The sequence below is a fragment of the Crocodylus siamensis genome, chromosome 3, assembly GCF_052110815.1.
Source record: "Crocodylus siamensis isolate JL-2025a chromosome 3, ASM5211081v1, whole genome shotgun sequence".
NCBI lineage: Eukaryota > Metazoa > Chordata > Crocodylia > Crocodylidae > Crocodylus > Crocodylus siamensis.
The window spans coordinates 80,543,241-80,561,226 of record NC_143397.1 but is presented as its reverse complement, the minus strand read 5'-3'; the positions used below and the strand labels follow the sequence as shown (position 1 = coordinate 80,561,226).

General features: G+C 41.2%; 1 protein-coding gene across 1 annotated transcript; it reads right to left on the bottom strand.

The window, feature by feature from the left end:
- Positions 1-12,250: 12,250 nt before the first annotated feature.
- LOC149868438 (protein FAM240B-like) lies at positions 12,251-16,870 on the bottom strand. Its single transcript, XM_090037226.1, has 3 exons — positions 16,744-16,870; positions 15,597-15,739; positions 12,251-12,700 (listed from the first exon to the last, which is right to left on the bottom strand). Exons 2-3 carry the CDS (start codon positions 15,734-15,736, stop codon positions 12,622-12,624), a joined length of 219 nt encoding a protein of 72 aa, XP_089893352.1. The 5' UTR covers positions 15,737-15,739; positions 16,744-16,870; the 3' UTR covers positions 12,251-12,621.
- Positions 16,871-17,986: the final 1,116 nt, after the last annotated feature.

Sequence of the window (17,986 nt, the reverse complement as noted above, 5' to 3'; positions counted from 1 at the left end):
ATGTTATGCACCACCGCATACAATTTTAGGTTTTCCTGAGCAATTTGCTTAAATTCTTTCTTTTATTTTCTAGGTTCATGACTTTTGTTACCACCTACCTCAATAGAATGGGACAGCGTGGACTACCAGGCTTTCTTTCAGCCACAGGTAAGTCTTGCGGGACAGTGGGAATGGGAGAGTCCCACCAGGCATCCCCAGTCCTGGGACACTCTGCTCTATTCCCCAGCTCTCTAGCTAGCTCATGCACACTTCCACTTCTTCCCTGGGGCTGCTGTAGATTCACAGAGCAGTTGCTCTGAAACCACAGCTCCTGGGGCACTACTCACTCCTTTTTCCATAATGCCTTGCAGCTGGTTGTGGGTTCTCTCCTATTTTTATTTTCTCTTTCACAATAGCTTGTAAGGGTGCTTCTGCAGTTACTAAACCTGCCTTCTATAATTATGGAAAAACACAGCCACCCAAATACTCACCCTAGTCCCCACCCACTTGACACCCTTCCTTTACTACAGGGTATTTGCTACGTTATTGGGAAATAATTTGGAAAACTTCTTACCATCAGGAAGGCAATTGCAGGATAGGAAGAGAAGATGGTACTGTCATTTGAAAATTGCAGGAAATGGAATGGTTTTTTCATGAAGACTCAGATTAGGACTTGTACTTTTTAAAATCTTTAATACAGTATTTATAATCCCTTAGCCCAGTTAGAGAAGGTGGGTTCACTTATAGAGAGGCTGACAAGTCTTCAAATTAAAAATTATACATAGAGAGGAAATATTGAATTCATGTTCACAGAGGGACATGAAGGTGGAGTTGAGGAGGGATGATTCCTCAGAACAATTTTCAAAAGATCAGAAGGCCCTGGGAAGTAACATGATGCAGACAATGCAGAAGCAGACAGCTGCATTGGAGCAACTTTTGTAGCAAATGTCTAGGACCACACAGACTACCTCACAGCATCTTGAAAACTATAGACAGTGCATCAAACTGCTTCATCTACATGAGATGCATACTGCATGGTAGCTCATTACTACTGCACAGTATCTCATTACTACTACACAGTAGCATTACCGGGCATGAGCCAGGATGTGACACTACTGTGCAATAATAACAAGCTACTGTGCAGTAGTGTCACTAGGCAACCATGCCAGGATGCTACTGTGCAATAATGCTGGTTACTGCACAGTCATTTAGTTCTTGGCTATGCCAGTACTAAATGATTTCACAGTAACAACTGTGTAGTCAGCACCTCATGTAGACACGGACACTGAGACTACTAGGTCATTCAATATAAACATGGGTCCTTCCTATAATAGTGAATCCCACAGGAGGTGGAGAAACTAAACCCTTTTGAGTATATCACCTACAGGACTCAATAAACCTGCCTCAGTTCAATTTTGTACCACATACTTCTCTAATTATTTGTATTGGTGATGCAATATGTTACTTATGTTTTATATTAACTCAATAAAGTGATTTTTGTACAACTCAGCTGAAAAAATTATCATGGTATATATAGGGCAACTCATAAAGTGCATAAATCGTCTGCTCCACTATCAATTCCTAATAAAATCAGACAAAAATAAATGTCCTTATGCATTCTTTCTGCAGTCATTATCCAGAGCTACACCTTGGTTTCACAGTAAGAGTACAATCCAGCCCTGACTGTGTCCCCTTGATTACTTAGAAATTTTACAGCTGTCTTCTCACAGTCTGATATTCAAAAAATATAGAAAGTATCTCTACCTCTTAATCCCATGCTTCTCCCAGGATCTTGCTCCTTCTTTTTTTCAGGTGTGTAAAATATAACATGTGCACAATGATAAGAAAAATCCAATAATTTGATAAAGAACAATTTACCTACCCTTCTTGCTTCCAAAAACACACTCCACTGATATTCTACAGCTGGGTTAGGTAAAATTAAACTGTTTTTTTCTTCTCTAAATGTTGAGTAAAAAACTCCATAAAGCAGAGAAGCAGAGGGTAAACTGAGTCTCTTAGAATGACATGCAGAATCATAACTGTATTAATGTTCAGTAGTGATTTGGGATCACAATCACTCTTACTCATTCCAGCAAACTGTTTCTATTCATCCTGTTCTTATGGACTGTTTTAGGCCATCTCACATTAACATCAGTAAAGGTTCTAAGATGACTCCAGCCTTTGCAGCACCGTGGAGAAATACCCTCTATGAACGATAAAGTCTTTGGCCTTGGCTAAGGGGACAAAGAATAGGCTTTTGTGTAGCATAAATAGTCTGCATACAGTTCATATACCTCATCTGTTCATCCCAATTAATAACTTGGGTTTGCCAAACTTCATGTTGCAGTACAAAATCTTCCTCATTGTTGTACCATAAGCCTTCACAACAGTGGCCCTGGCTGTTGATCTATCAACACCAACCCAGCTAGCTACTGACTAGTGGCAAGCTTCTGGAGGGTGATGGCATCATGTCCATAATCTCCACAGTCTCTGAATGGAAGAGGAGCTTCCATATTAGGTGTTCTACGCACATTTCTGGACAAGTGGCCTTCATCATTCAGGAGCTCTGCTGCCGTTACTCGTCCTCTCAGTTCTGCATCACTATCCTGTCCCACCAATCAATCCTAGTTGACAAGCATAGAGACAGCTGTTCATCTTGTGGAGCTGTTCTAGATACATGCTCTGCAGAAGTAACTGCTCAGTTTCATTATTTTGATGCTTCCTTTCTGTTAGCAATGTTGCTGTATCAGCAGCAGCCATACAAAACTTCAAAGACTACCCCAGTTTCCTTTGCCATTTCACATATGCGGGCAGCATCCTATTCAAAGTAATGTTTGTCACATTTGTGGCTGTAGGGGAGACAGAGGCCACTGAAAGTGTGTGGTCAGGGGCACCCTGAATTTGAAATTGCACCGCGTATATCCTGAGGTCACAGGGTGTGACCAGAGTGTGTTCCGTGGCTGAAGGAGGCTGAGCTTGCCTGGACTGTAAGGCAGGAGGTGGAAAGGGAAAAACAGGACTCAAGACCTCTAGCGGCCTACATAGCAGATATTGCAGGTGCTGGAATCTGAGGTCAGGGCTGTGCCTGGAGCTGGGCCAGGAAGTTGTGGCCATGCACTGTGGGTGACGTGTAGACTCACCCCTTGAGCAGGAAACTCATTTTATACCAGAATGGTACTGTACTGCCTCCTGTACCATCTATCCCAGTCACTTTTCTAGAGGAGATGGTATAGGAGATGTGGCAAAGAGGAAACATTTCTGTCATAGGTTAATTCCTGATGCTAGAATTGCTTCCTTAGGCTGTGGACAGCTGGGCATAAGCTTAGTATTTACAGGGTCCCTTCTGATCCTGGGATGGAGGTAACAGAAAGGTGGTTTATGGCCACATCTGCTTGTGGTCTGAATAGGAGCCCAGACTGACTGGGCTAAGCAATCTGTCCCTTTGGGCTCATGTGAACCAAGACCTGGGTTGTAAACCTGAATGGAGTCAAGCTAAGGAAAAAGCATGTACCTTGGCTCTCTCTAACATTGCCAAGCTCCACAAAATGAAATCTTGGAGATTGAAGAAAGCTCTTGCAGCTTGTGAAAAAATAACAGGGCTGAAAGGCAGAATATTCAGTTACAAGCAGCCAGGCTGGCTGTGTTGCAGTGCCATAGGCTCTAATGCAGATGCTGCCTGCTACTTCTTGTACTTTTTCATCCATACATCAGTAGTTTCCTATAACAATGAAAGGATGGAATGCAGTTTTGGTAGATTTCTGGATGGATGATCTCCTGTAAATGTAATTTCTTTAGTGCTGCTAGGATTTTATTGTGTTATTAATGATGCATTTGGACACCAGGGTTTCTTTTTATTATTTTAAATCTCTAAGCGTTGCATGGATTTATTGGTCATACATGTTGCAGGCTTGTGGCCTGCCCTGACTCTTTAGGAGTGAAAACTGAGTCTATTGACTAAGTGGGGATCAGGATTGTAGTGCAGAGCCTCCACTGCAACTACTTTCCTATATAGATGATCATCAGTTGTGAAGCTGAATACTGTGGACATATAAGATGCCCCAGTATTTGGCCTCCGGTTTGGCTTTCAGTTGTATGTTAACAGGCCTTCAGTGTAACACTGCCAGCTAATAAACTTCAGACAGTGCAAAGATTATATGAACTGATTTCTTTTTGCTTTTCTTCATGAATATACTACCCGATAACTCCACTTCTTTCCTTAAAATCATCACCTAGGCATGAAGTACTGCTTAGATATTCTGAAAAATAGCATTTAATTTAAGTAAATTAAGTCAAATAGAGCATACTTTTTTCTCCTGTTGGTTTCTGATCCATCCTTTCTAATTACAATAATCGTAAGTGACATGATAATTTTCATTCACATCACTTGTACATGAAATGATGTATTAGATAGTGTAGGATTAGAGCAACATCAAAGCCCTGATTGATTTTCAACATTATGCAAAGCCCCTCATTTTCCTTTTGACTTAGAGCACCATACAGATTATATATTGCATTCAGTAATTACAACAGCACTGCTTTTTTCCTGTCTGTGGATAAGGCTGTGTCAGTATTTCCTCTGTTTTCAAAGGGTTTGATAATTGTGACGGAATTCGATATTAAGGTCTCGTATCAGGATAGGGAGATTTTTTTTCTTTAAACATTTGGTATTACTATTTGCATTTTGGAGATGCTGCATTAAGTCTTAAAATGTTGAAGTCAGTTCCTGAAAATGCTCCCCAATTCAAAAATAGCTTTATTTTCTAAAGTGAATTTTGACAGGTCATTATTACATGTCTCTGTAGACTTGTGCCTTTCATTTCCAAAATAATGAAGGGCCAGTAAGGTTACAGAAGCAATGCACTCAGGTTACAGGGTGAACCAAGTTTACTGCACTCAGCCCTTTGGGACAGAAGAGTGATGAAATGAAGCAAAACACTACTCAGAAGGAGGGAGGCAATGGGGATAAATGCAGGCTTCTCAGGAAGGTGTAGACACTCTTAAGGCAACTGTAGCCAAAGCCACGTGCAGTGTTTTCACAGATAAGCAAATAATTAGGCAGGAATGGCTTTGAGAGCAATGCTGAGGCTTCTTGCTTCCTCAGTATATAAACAGAAGCTGGACTGGACTGCAGATATCTGGGGTGAAGACAGGATTATTATGCTTACTCACAAGCAGAAAGTAAATTGTATCATAATGACATTCTCTTTATATTAATAGACCAGCAAATAGAGAAGAAAAGTAAGATGTATATGTGAGAGCACACTGTGAGCTGTCTCTCTAGCAGCCTACACTAACCTCTGCCTTTCAAACTGGCTGCCAGTCATTGCAGAGAGTAGATAATTAGAAAAATAAATGTGCAGTACATGGATAACATTTGGCAACATACAACAGAGACATTTCTTTGGAGGCATACCTCTAGAAACACTGGGCTTATGAACACATTCAACTCAATTGCAGTTTTTCTCCATTCTTACTTAAGTACCCTTTCTTTTTTTTGGGTTTGTCTCTACCAGGTATGTTGAACTCATCTGGTCTCACAGGCTGGATGAGTGGAGTGGGGTTAGTTCATGAGCTGGATTGGGCCCCTTCCTTTCCCTTCCCCTGAGCATACCTGATCTGGTGGCAGACTGGTGCTGTGTGCAGCACAGATCCTGGGGTGGCTGGAACAGGCAATGCTTGTAGTGCAGTGCAGCCAGAGCAGCAGCCACACTGTACACACTGGCTGCCTCACCCACTCCAGGATCCACGCTGCACGAGGAGGAGGGGAAAGGACAGGGAAGGAAGGGCTCTGTTGGCCCAATCTGACCTGTGGACTGGCCCTGCACTGCTAGTGCATGCCATGCTGCATGTGGGTCTGATCAGACCCAGGGGTATCACTGGAGGGCAGATGACGGGGCTCTGATGGCTGAATCCAGCCTGTGGGCCGTATGCTTGGTACCCCTAGTCTATACTCTGTTGAGATTCTTCTCACTGCTGAAAGCTGTACCTGGTTTGTTTAACGCAGAACAGATCCTACTTTGGTCAGGTGCAGTATTGACTTGAATGCACTATTTCAAGACCCAGATGAGGCTGTCATTAGCCCTGAAGAATCATTTTGACTGTCCTAACAAGTCATTTTACAAGATAAAAGCCAGTTTGTTCTATGTCAAATAAGGTATGTGAAGCTTACCAAATGACTGAAAAGAAAGGGTGCTGAAGTTATAGTGTACAGTTTCATATCTAATTGCTCAGTGAGCTTCAACATGTACTTGAGGGCTGGTAATGTATGTTAAAGTTGAAATTTGGTCCCAAGGTTGGTTAATCCTACACTCTGTATTTAAATTAAAGTTTAATTGACAAATGTCAGTTTGAGGATCCCTTAAGCATGCACAACAGCTTGACTAAGACAAGAATGCCTCTCAGTGACTAGAGGTGTTATACATTGGGATGAGTAGACCAGTTCAAAATAATACAATCTGTCCTGAATATTAGTACTTCAAATGAATCAAATTCAAGCCCTTTCATTTTCAGGTAATCTCTCCTTCCACATTCTTCAAACACCCTTCTAAAAATCATAATCTTGCTTCTCCAAATTTATTTAGCTGAAATAATCTTCATTTCCCCCTTACTTTTTCTTCCCTCCCCAACCCACCCCCTACTGTGTTCCAATTAGGTCCCAAATTTCTCAAATACAATGTCCCTATCTCTTTGGTTCAAAGATATTTGCTTTTTGTAACTTAGCTTCTGAGAAACAACACCAGTTTGGAAGGTGCAAAGTGTGGAATACTAAAAGGGAAAAATAGTTTCATTGCACCAATAGGCTATTTGCAATGTGATGTATTTCTTAGGTTGGGGTCAGAATAGTTTGAGTTTTCACATATCACATTTCATGTCTTCTCTGGATTATATGAGGCAGTGAAATGCCCAAGGATATTATCTCTGGTTAGAGAAGTGGCTACATGGTACTGCAGTTCGGTCAAAATGCTAGGGCACTGGATAGGGACTTCGTACCTAGACTGGGTACCACAGCTGTGCCACTGAGATATGAGCCCAGGCAAAACATCTCCCTTCTCTTCCTGTGTCTTTCCTCTCACTCTTTTATCCAGATTTTCCAGTAAAGTGTAAACAGCATGGGTTAAGTACTCTTATGAACAGGATGTTTCTGTACACTGCCTACCACAATGTGATCCTGGTCACAGCTGAGGCCTCCATGTGTTGTTGTAATATAGATACCTCAATATTTTAACATTACAGAGAATTTAAAGTAAGAATCCTAGATTTGATATCTTGTGAGGAATTACCTGCAGTGTTGATAACTGTATCATGTATCTAAACTGGGGTAGAACTCAGTCTGGCGTGCTTTCTTCTGTTAAGCACTGGTACTCTTAAATGAACAAAACCTCAAGCAAACACAATGGCTGGACAGACACAAGAGAATCACTCTGGGTATGGCATATGTGGCCACTGGATGTCACTCTCAAGACACTGCAGTTGTGGGAGATTCAGAAGCCATACTACAGTAGCAGGACATACCCTTCAGTACACAAACTGCTGTGTCAGGTGTAGAAAGTTCACCCAGTCATCTAATCTGTCAGCCAGCACTGGTGCTACTGTGTTAGCCAGAAATGACTTTGCTCTACTTCCAGAAAGTCACACAAGTTCAATGCACTGCCATAACACCTGTATTTATTTTGTTTTATTTCCTACAAATAAGCAAACATAAAGGCATTTTCTGTTTTGTAGAAGAACACTGGTTAGGAACAATGTTAAAGAACGGTATCTAAACATTTCCTTGAGCACACTTCCGGATAAACTGCTAAGAGGTTGCAGTCTGTTAAATTACTGACAGAATCATTGTTCACAGGTGTCAGCCCTTATCTGTACAGTAGAAGGCCCATTAATACAGATAAAATGGAGAATCTGTCATTCTCATGGTAACACAGAGTGTACATCTCATAAATAGAGTCTGAAGGGATTTAGATTCAGGTTTATTTAGTGTTTGTTTTAGATGGTGATAAAACTTTGCTATTCTTATTTGGTCTAATATACAGGCATACCTCGTTTTATTGCGCTTCGCTTTATTGTGCTTTGCAGATATTGCGTTTTTTACAAATTGAAGGTTTGTGGCAACCCTGCGTTGAGCAAGTCTATTGGCGCCATTTTTCCGTCGGCGCCATTTTTCCAACCCTCATGGATGACTTTGAGGGGTTCAAGGCTTCAGTGGAGGAAGTAACTGCAGATGTGGTAGAAATAGCAAGAGAACTAGAATTAGAAGTGGAGCCTGAAGATGTGACTGAATTGCTGCAATCTCATGACAAAACTTTAGCGGATGAGGAGTTGCTTCTTATGGATGAGCAAAGAAAGTGGTTTCTTGAGATGGAATCTACTCCTGGTGAAGATGCTGTGAACATTGTTGAAATGACAACAAAGGATTTAGAATATTACATAAACTTAGTTGATGAAGCAGCGGCAGGGTTTGAGAAGATTGACTCCAATTTTGAAAGAAGTTCTACTGTGGGTAAAATGCTATCAAACAGCATCGCATGCCACAGAGAAATCTTTCGAGAAAGGAAGAGTCAATCGATGCGGCAAACTTCATTGTTGTCTTATTTTAAGAAATTGCCACAGCCACCCCAACCTTCAGCAACCACCACCCTGATCAGTCAGCAGCCATCAACATCGAGGCAAGACCCTCCACCAGCAAAAAGATTACGACTTGCTGAAGGCTCAGATGATGGTTAGCATTTTTTTATCAATAAAGTATTTTTTAATTAAGGTATGTACATTGTTTTTTTAGACATAATGCTATTGCACACTTAATAGACTACAGTATAGTGTAAACATAACTTTTATATGCACTGGGAAACCAAAAAATTCGTGTGACTTGCTTTATTGCGATATTCGCTTTATTGCTGGAACCGAACCCGCAATATCTCCGAGGTATGCCTGTATATGCTTTTAAAGAGTAGTTCTGTAACATGTATGTGAGATGAAAAAGGCATCTTTTAGTTATACTGTATCTGAGAGAGGCAGAAGAATAAAATTAAATTAGAAATGTTAGGCAAATACCTTACACACTGGAATTACGAACACAATTAAAAGTGGATTGCTATAGGTATCCCATTTTTACGCTCAGGAACAATGTAAGAATTTGGCCTGAAAAAGTTAAGTGGAATGAAGTGTTTCTTTGAGAAATTGTTTTTAAATGATTAGATTTTACCGTAATAATTGCATATTGCAGCCTGCTGAAATCTCTACCATGACTAGGAGTGATTGAAAAATAATCCAAAGTGATCTTTGGAGGATCCTGTTTGGCAATATGAGATGATAGAGCCTACATTGTTTTATCAACTAATGCTACTCCTGTGGTCTGCAGGTAAGGAACCTTTTTCATTGTTTCATCTTGTTCTCAAATCTGCACCTTGTAAAAGAGTGTGATTGACCTATTGCTTCCTTTTGATTTCTATAATGACCTCCAAAGTGAATTACAGGCTTATATTCCTATGTATTCAACCTATCACAGTCACCTTCTGCTCTTGCTACTTACTAAGTTTGTTTCTTGACATTTAGACCTGTATTTCAATTTTATCACATTTTAGTTTTTTGCTGATTGATATTAAATTGTATTTATTGCTCTGTTTAATATACTGCTCTGTTACTAGTAATTTATAAAGCTACTGGACAGATTACTCCTAGAAGTGTGATTGAGTTTGTAATCAAAATGGTTTGCTAGCACCTGAATAAATAAAGATTACTTGACCCAAAGTCCTAAATCTACCTTGGTGGAACCTGAGGCTAAAATAATTCATCTAGACACGAAAGGTGAAATTGCAAAGCTAAATGGAAACTGAGTGAAATCCAGAACTAGGCTGGAGGTGGTACATTCACCACTAAATTTCAGTTTACCCTCAACCTTATTTTTCCACTTTTGGTAAAGATATCCCACAACACATTATTCTTTGACATTTAAATAAAGTTCTGTGATATCAGGTGCTTGTAATATCAGCTGTTGCGGTGTTGAGCTGCTACCCCATACCTCTTCTTTTCCTCGACCATGGTGGAAACTAACAATTCTGCTTTCCTTTGCTAATTTTATTGGAGGGGGAAAAGGGTACATAGTATAAACCAGGACTGGTGGCTGGAGGGCTGCATGTGGCCCACAAGGGGTTAATCTGTGAACCCTGGGCTCCCACCCAGCTACCACTCTCCCTATCATGCTAGCAGCAGTAGCAGATGGGGTGGGGCTCCAGGCTTCCCCTTGGGATTCTATTTCCTGTGCATGCCCCAAAGGTGGTGTGGCACAGTGCTTGGGGAACCTGCAGTATACGGGGGAGCCCATAGCTGGTGGGCTTTTGGGGCGAAGGAGGGGAATGCCCATGTATGTGGTACAGCTGCAAAATGTATGTGTTGGGGGGGGCGGTGCTTATGGCTCACAACGTTGCAGTCTACTTGGTGTGCCCAGGAGCTGCTTAGGGGTTGGACATCCCTGGTCTAAACTACCTAAGGCCTATAGTTGAATTCTTACTTCTAGGGCACCTTTGTCAGTGCTTTGAGATGTGCAAATTCTGTCTCTCCTGTTTTGCACTTTATTCAATTCTTTCACTTGTTCAATATGTGGCACAAAATGCTACCATTTCTTAGACCACTAGATCTACGTCAGGGATGGACAAAATTCAGCCTGTGGGCTGGATGCGGCCTGCCAGGTCATTCTATCCAGCCTGCAGGGCCCCTAAAAATTTCAGAAAATTAATATTTATCTGTCCCTGGCTGCCTGTCATGCGGCCCTTGATGGCTTGCCAAAACTCAGTAAGTGGCCCTCTGCCTGAAAGAATTGCCCGCCGCCGATTTAAGTTCTAATCTCAGTTAAACACATGTAAAAACTGGTACAACCCTGAGAACAGAATTTGGTTCCTGGTTTCAGTGGACACTGAATGAAAAATAAGTCGGGGGATATTAGGATTTTTCAAAGGAGCCTGGCTCCTACTGAAGCTGATTGGAATTTGGATGTCTACACAGGGACATTTACCATTATAATAATGCTAGTATACAGCTCTGACACAATTCTTTGGGTAAATGTGGCATTTTTTATTAAATTAACTAAATAGTTGGAAAAATTGTTCTTTACAAGCTTTCAGGCACAAACACCCTTCTTCAGGCATAGGGAGAGTCTACAGTATACAGTGTATACAGCTACAGCTCCTTTGTTGGGCACTCATATTCAAGCATAAGCATGTCTGTTCCCATTTTAGTTTAATATCCCTTTGAAAATGGCATAAGAAAACAAATACATTGAAGAAATTGACCATAACAGCTTGTAGGCATTTTCAGCTAACAGGGAAGCTCTTTCTGAAAGTTTGGTAAATACCTTTTGATAACTTGATTTAACAGCTTGTGTCCCAAGGTTGTTTTGAATGCATTAACAAATGTTCAGGCTCCTCATTAGGCTATCATTTGCATGCACATGAGTCCCATTGGAAGAACAGACATCAGATTTAATTTTTGACCTCAGGACATGTCAAAGCCATGTTGGGGTTTGTTTGTTTTTGCTTTATAATGAATAGGCAGACAGCCTAAACTATTTAAAACACACAGTCTTTTTTTTTGGCTTTTTTTTCTCCATTGTCAATTAAAACCTTGTCTACACTGAAACAATAGGGATGAGTGGAGAACTAGTGAAATGAGGGCATTACAAGAGACTGAAAGCTGAGCAACTGAGGGTAAAAGATTTTTAGTGTGTTTAAAACAATCCATTTCGTGGTACATTACTTCAGGTCCTGTGGTGGGAAGGAACCAGTCACCCTAAAAGAGAAGCAGCACTCTACTGAAACACTTCTGTATTGTTAAAGGTAATTGCAAACTGACAGATTTTAGCAATGGAGGTACTTCATAACAATTCATTTGATGGAGATATGAAAGGAAACAAGACTTACTTCTAAGGTGTATTGGAAAAACAGATATACTTTACGGTATGTCTACTTTACACAAAATGGTACATTCTTAGTTTGGGTTGGCTAGCCTCAGTTAGGTGACTCAAATAGTCTAAATGTGGTTAGTTACCTCAGGTTAAAATAGGACATAACAAGCCAACCCTGCTTCTTAACTTGGGTAAGCAGACTAAATTGAAACCAACTGGAAAGCCTGGGGCTGAACTCCAACCATTAACTGGGATGAGAATCCAAGTTGTCTGCCCTTTACTAAACTAGTTAGTTAATGCAGGTTAGCCAAATAAGAACACTTTTTAAATACTATTGCACTGTGAATTGCACTTCAGTATATTTGTTTTGTGGGTATATTTTTGGTGTTGCACTGTCATTCACAGAATCAAAATCCAAACATTTATTAAGCAATCTCAAAAGGAAACCACAACAATAAACTGCTGTATCATATCAGTATGTGGAGGAAGACTCGTTTTAAAAAACATTTAGCTAGCATGATGATAAACTCCTTTTCCAGGTATTTCTGGACCAAAGAACCACTAGTATTATACTTTCAAGCTTCACTAAATGAAAGGTTGTGCTAGATAGTAAATCTCATCACTTATGAACAGCCTAATCTAATTTACATTTGTAAATAAAAATACACTGAGCATTTGTATCACCCTCTAATTTTTCTCCTGCAAAATAGCTTTCTTTAGTTTTCAAATGCAGAAGAGGTCTGAGATCTTCAGCTAGCTGAATCTTCAGTTTGGGTCCTCAGCATCTTTAGCTTTTTTTCCAGCCTTTCCATCCATTCATTTCTGAGTCTAGAAACATGATATAAAGATCTGTATGAACAAAAAGGTTTCAGTTTTTCATGACAGATACCAGATTTCTCTGCTTAGCAGTTCTCTATCATGGGTACAGTTCCACCAGCAGTAATGATTAAAGTAGAACTATCAAAATCAGGAATATAGTTTGATGTTCCTAGGCATACCATTAAAGTCAAATTTTAAACCTAAGGTGAGCACTAAGTCTTATATTCTTTGCTAGTTTTTAATCTCTCATGCCCCCTGTTTGACAAAAGGTCTTTTAGGTCATCCTTTATTTCTCCAGATTCACTGCTGCCACCTGATGGACAATATCGTAATTTTTTTAGAGGTGTAGGTTGTAGCTGTGTTGGTCTAAGGACATAGGCAGACAAGGTTCTTTGGGTGAATCTGATATTTTTTATTAGACCAACTTAAATAGTTGGACATTTTTTTTCTTTACTATTCATTCCATCCAGGAAGAGCACACACCAACTGCAGAGGCTTCCTCAGCCTGTCTGCACTAGACAGACTACACATACTGAAGCTGCTTTTACAAATATCCCAGATATTTAGGAGTGAGATGGCAATTATTTTTTATTACAGGACAGCAGAACGGGATCAAGCCCCACTGTACTAGACACTGCACTGATTCATAATGAGATCTTCCTCCCCTAAAATAGACAAAAGTGAGAAAATGTTACTAATGGAGAACAGAGGCCTGGAGAAACTAAGTTAAAAGTTAAAAAACCCCCATAAGGTATGCTTTTTCGTGGGAAAAAATGTGTCCTTACTTTGTAGTAAGAACTAGCATGAAGAATTATTTTATTGAGAATAAGACAGCTTGTAATTTTCACACGCTAGGGGTGTCTGTACACATGCTGTGAGGCTTAGGTTACTCCAGTATAGTGATTACAGTAATATGATGTGCTGATTACAGTGCATTGGAGCAGACTCAATTAATTGAGTCTGCTGGAGCGTGGTAATTACCGCACTCCAGTCAGCCTCCAAGTCTTGTGTATCAGCATCCCCGCACTTCAAAATGGCAGCAGGGATGCTTAAACTAAAGCTTGTTTAAGCTTTAGTTCAAATGTCTCCGCTGCCACTCTGAAGTTAGGGGATGCTGATACACGAGGGAGCGTGGGGCTTTAATTAGATCAGCTCTTGGGGCTGCTCTAATTAGTGCCCCCCCACCCCTGAAGCATGCATAAAAGTGCCCTAGCAGACTCTAAAGTTTACCTAAATCTGCTAACATTAATTGCCTTTTTTTTGTGCCAAGAGAGGTAATAAGTGAGACAAAGGGTTTTTCACTGCCCATTCATGGCATGTGGAGCTAATTTCATGGGCATTTTGCAGCAGCCTTGCCACTGGGTGGTGCAGGGGCCCTGGTGGCTCATCCCTTGCCACTGAATGTCACCCAAACACTTTTCCTTTCCTGACTGGTGCCTTCACTTAGTCTACGTTACTAGCTCAGCCTCTCAGTACTTCTTACAAATCACGTGCTATATGGCGGCAGCAGTTGCCATGCTTTCTTTGTATTCTAGTAAGCATTTTTTTTGGTTGGTTCCATGGGAAATCATGGCTAATGTCATTTTTTCACAGTGATCACAGAGATTGCCATCTTTTGCGGTTTTTACAAAAATCACAAAACCGCAATTTAAGTAGATCCCTGGTAATAAGCTGTGTCAGTCAGGTATAAAACAGAAAGAGTGGCTTCTTACAGATTAAATAATTCAGAGAGGTATAATCTTACTAACTAGTCATAGCATCTGATGAAGTAAATTTTTGGTTATAAAAGCTTATGCCTCTCTGAATTACTTAATCTATAGGATGCCACTCTGCCCTGCTTTCTGTCTGCTTTTTCTTTATTAGGGACATAAGGTAACATGAAGGACCTTTTTTCCTAGTGAAAACATGGCCAAAGTGGGGGGAATGTCTAGGGACAGAGTTTCTAGTGACTGAGGTAAGTCTGAAGTGAAGTCAAGCCCTGTGGTTCACACAGGACCAGATAGAGCAAGTGTAAGTGTAAGGCAAGTGTAGCTTAAGTAGCTTGACCAGGGGCTACAATGTGCCCCCCTTTAACAGGCAGGAGTGAACTATCTTCTCAGCCAGTGTTGAAAAACATTGAGGCCACGTGTTAACTTTTTTGTTCTGTAACAGTGGTTTTCATCCTTTCTTTATTTGCAGACCCCTTTGGGAATTTCGAATGGACGTGTGGACCCCTTGGAATTGTAAGTGTGGGTGCTCACATACTTTTGATTGATCATAGCGAACCTTTGTGGACCCCTTAGACATAGTCAGCAGACCCCCCGGGGTCCATGGACCACAGGTTGAAAACCACTGTTCTATAACAAGGCTTTCCAACTTCTGGGCAGCTGGGGGCCACACACTAAGCAGGCAACAGACCTAGGTGTTGCTCATGGCAGGGGCAGCTCACCCAGCGCAGCTCTTCCACTGCATGGGCAGTCCCACCCCCATCACAGTTGTGTGTGCCACATGGGTAGTTGGCTCTCTGCCATGAGTGCAGTATGCACAACCTGGCTCCCTCTCAGCATGAGCAGCCCTCTCCTTCCACCTCTGCATGCACAGCACAGGCACTCCAGTCTCTCCCAGTGCTCCACCCCACCCCTAGGACTGGGGGTATGAAGCTGAAGCCAGGGGAAGAGGAGAAGCCTGGAGACACTAGCTGCCACTGTAGCAAAAGCAGTGAGGAGAGTTGTGGCCAGGCAAGAGCCCATGAGTTGCACGTCAACCTCTTGCAAGCCATACGTGGCCCATGGCTGTCCACTTAGACAGCTCTGTTCTATAATAATCCATGCTGTAATTCTGCTGTCCATGGCACACACCATTTACAATTAGAAAAAATGAGCATGTTAACTCAAACCTCAGTCCCTCCCCCCGCAAATGCACTTACTTGGTCAGAGCACTCTTTTGTTGACGTTCTTTTTCAGTTTGCAGGTACTGAGTTTGCTTTTCAATTGCCTTTTCCCAGAAGTTTCTCAGGTTACTAGTTTCACATCCACGGACCTCATGGCGCACATACTGGCTATTCATTTTCTGTGAAGGAAAAAGGCAAAACAGCCAAATGACCAAGCTACTCGTCCCCTTCTGCTTTACTGTCTGGAATATGATGCAGCTGTTGTGTGCTTAGCATAGACAGAGGAAGAAAATATTATTTTGGGGGGGGGGCGGTTGAGTGCATGCATCAGTATGAGAACTATAACCCCTATCGTGCTCTGTGAGATGTGACGCATGCGTGGTTAGCCTCTTCCTCAGCTGCGTGGAGTCGAGTGCGTGTGGGGTGCTGGCCTGGCTGCACACCGAGCAGTGCTGTTGTCCTGCTGCTGCCGCTGGCCTCTGCAAGATTAGTTTGGGGGGACTAAGCCCCACCCAAGCCCTGGCCTTCTGCCTCCTATGGCTTAGTTTTTAGAACATAAAATTCAAAGGCAGTCTGTTTCCCCATGGAAGGCAGAAGCAGCTCTTAATGGAGACAAATCTCATTTCAAACTTTTCATTCATAAAGCTGGCGCTTGGGGATATGCTGCATTAGAGTAATTAGAATTCCTAATTGCTCACCTAAAAGTGCCTATGGTAAAATATTTCTCACTTTCATATAATTGTGGTGGTGACCTTTTAGTTCACAATGGAGGATAAAGTTATTGCATTCACTTTAGTATAACAGGAAGACATTTTTCCTGTAGTCATAAGCTAAAGAGATAATATGAACATGGGCAAGATTTTTCAAAACTTCTTTGACTGTAAATTATTAACAGATTACTCACCAGCTTGTTTTAATATCTGGGATACCAAGTAAACTAATTTTAAGTAAGCATGTTCCTATTGGAGTCTTTATACTGATACAAGGTGTAGGCAAACAAATCCATATTTGAATGTATTCAGGATATATGTTCATATAAATATCCAATCCCACATCATGAGTTTCTGCTACAAAAGGGAGACTGACCTGCTAGGGTCAAAATCTCCTATCATTTTTCTGATGGACCTTGAAGTGTGTGAAAACTTTCCTCCAGTCTGATGAATTAGACAGGAATAATCTTTACCTCATTAAGTGCTCCTCATTATAGGCCCCCAACGCAGCATCTGAGTGTATGGATGTGTACGTGAAGTGTACGTGGAGCTCCATTTACTGTCAGTGATGCACAGGGGAATATCTGTGTACAGTCAATGGCAGGACTAGGACTGAATGAGCAAAAGAGACAAGTAGACAAAACACATGACAACATACATGGAACAGCTCTGGGCTCTGATTCAGAGAGATCCTTCATTGTTTGCTGTACTTAAAGTTTTGTATTGCAAGCTACTGCATTTAAGGTTGTGCATAAGTTTCTTCCTGGATTTAAGTCCTATTGCGTGAAGAACCTCCCCCCTATTTTTTCATAATCAGCACTTGTAAAAAATGAATAAATAAATAACCACACTCTAAAACACAACTGAGAGTATTACAAGGGCATTCACCTGGTTATTGAATGATAGTAAGGTTTCATGGTGTTACCATTCTTTCAGTATGGTAGAGCTGGAGTTTGTTTTACTGATTTCTTAAGAGTTTAAAACACAGAGAGGGGGACCCTAGTAATCAGTGAAATACACCAAGAGAAGAACTCCTACTCACTGCTGACAATGTTGTTGAGATAAGAGTCAGGAGACTGTTCCTCTGGCACTAAAATTTCTGTTGAGACCAGGTGAGAGGCAAGGATTTTTTGGGATTATATTTTATATTGGGCCCACTTGCATAGTCTTTTGATCTGAAGAAGAATGCTTTCCATTTGAAAGAGTGTCTGACTTTATCAGTATAAAGTTGGTCCAATAAAAGTTATCACCCTAAGAAATTCTTGCTACTTGCATAATTCCTGGACCATCGTTGCTACAATATCACTCATTACCAGCTGAGAGAATAACCTTTGTATAATCGGCCACAGCCAGAACACAGAAGGAACAGAGTTGTATTGCTTTTCTGTTGATTTACTTTCCTTACACTGAGGAACAGAAAAGTAAAATTTATAAAATAATGCAGAATTGCCAGAACCCATTAGATCAGGGGTCAGCAACCTTTTAGCAGGAGTGGACTGAATTAATGCAGCTCTGTCTGAAGGCCAGCTGCTGCTTACAACTCAGTGCCTTGCTGTTGCTTCCCCTGCCACCGAATTACCATGCTTGGTATGCTTGCAACATGGTTGCTGCCACCACTTCGCCTGCCACTGAAATACCACTGATTCTCCTCACTTCACCCCACCAAATTGCTGCTGACATCCTGGTTTTACAGGCCAGATGAAATGGCTAGATGGG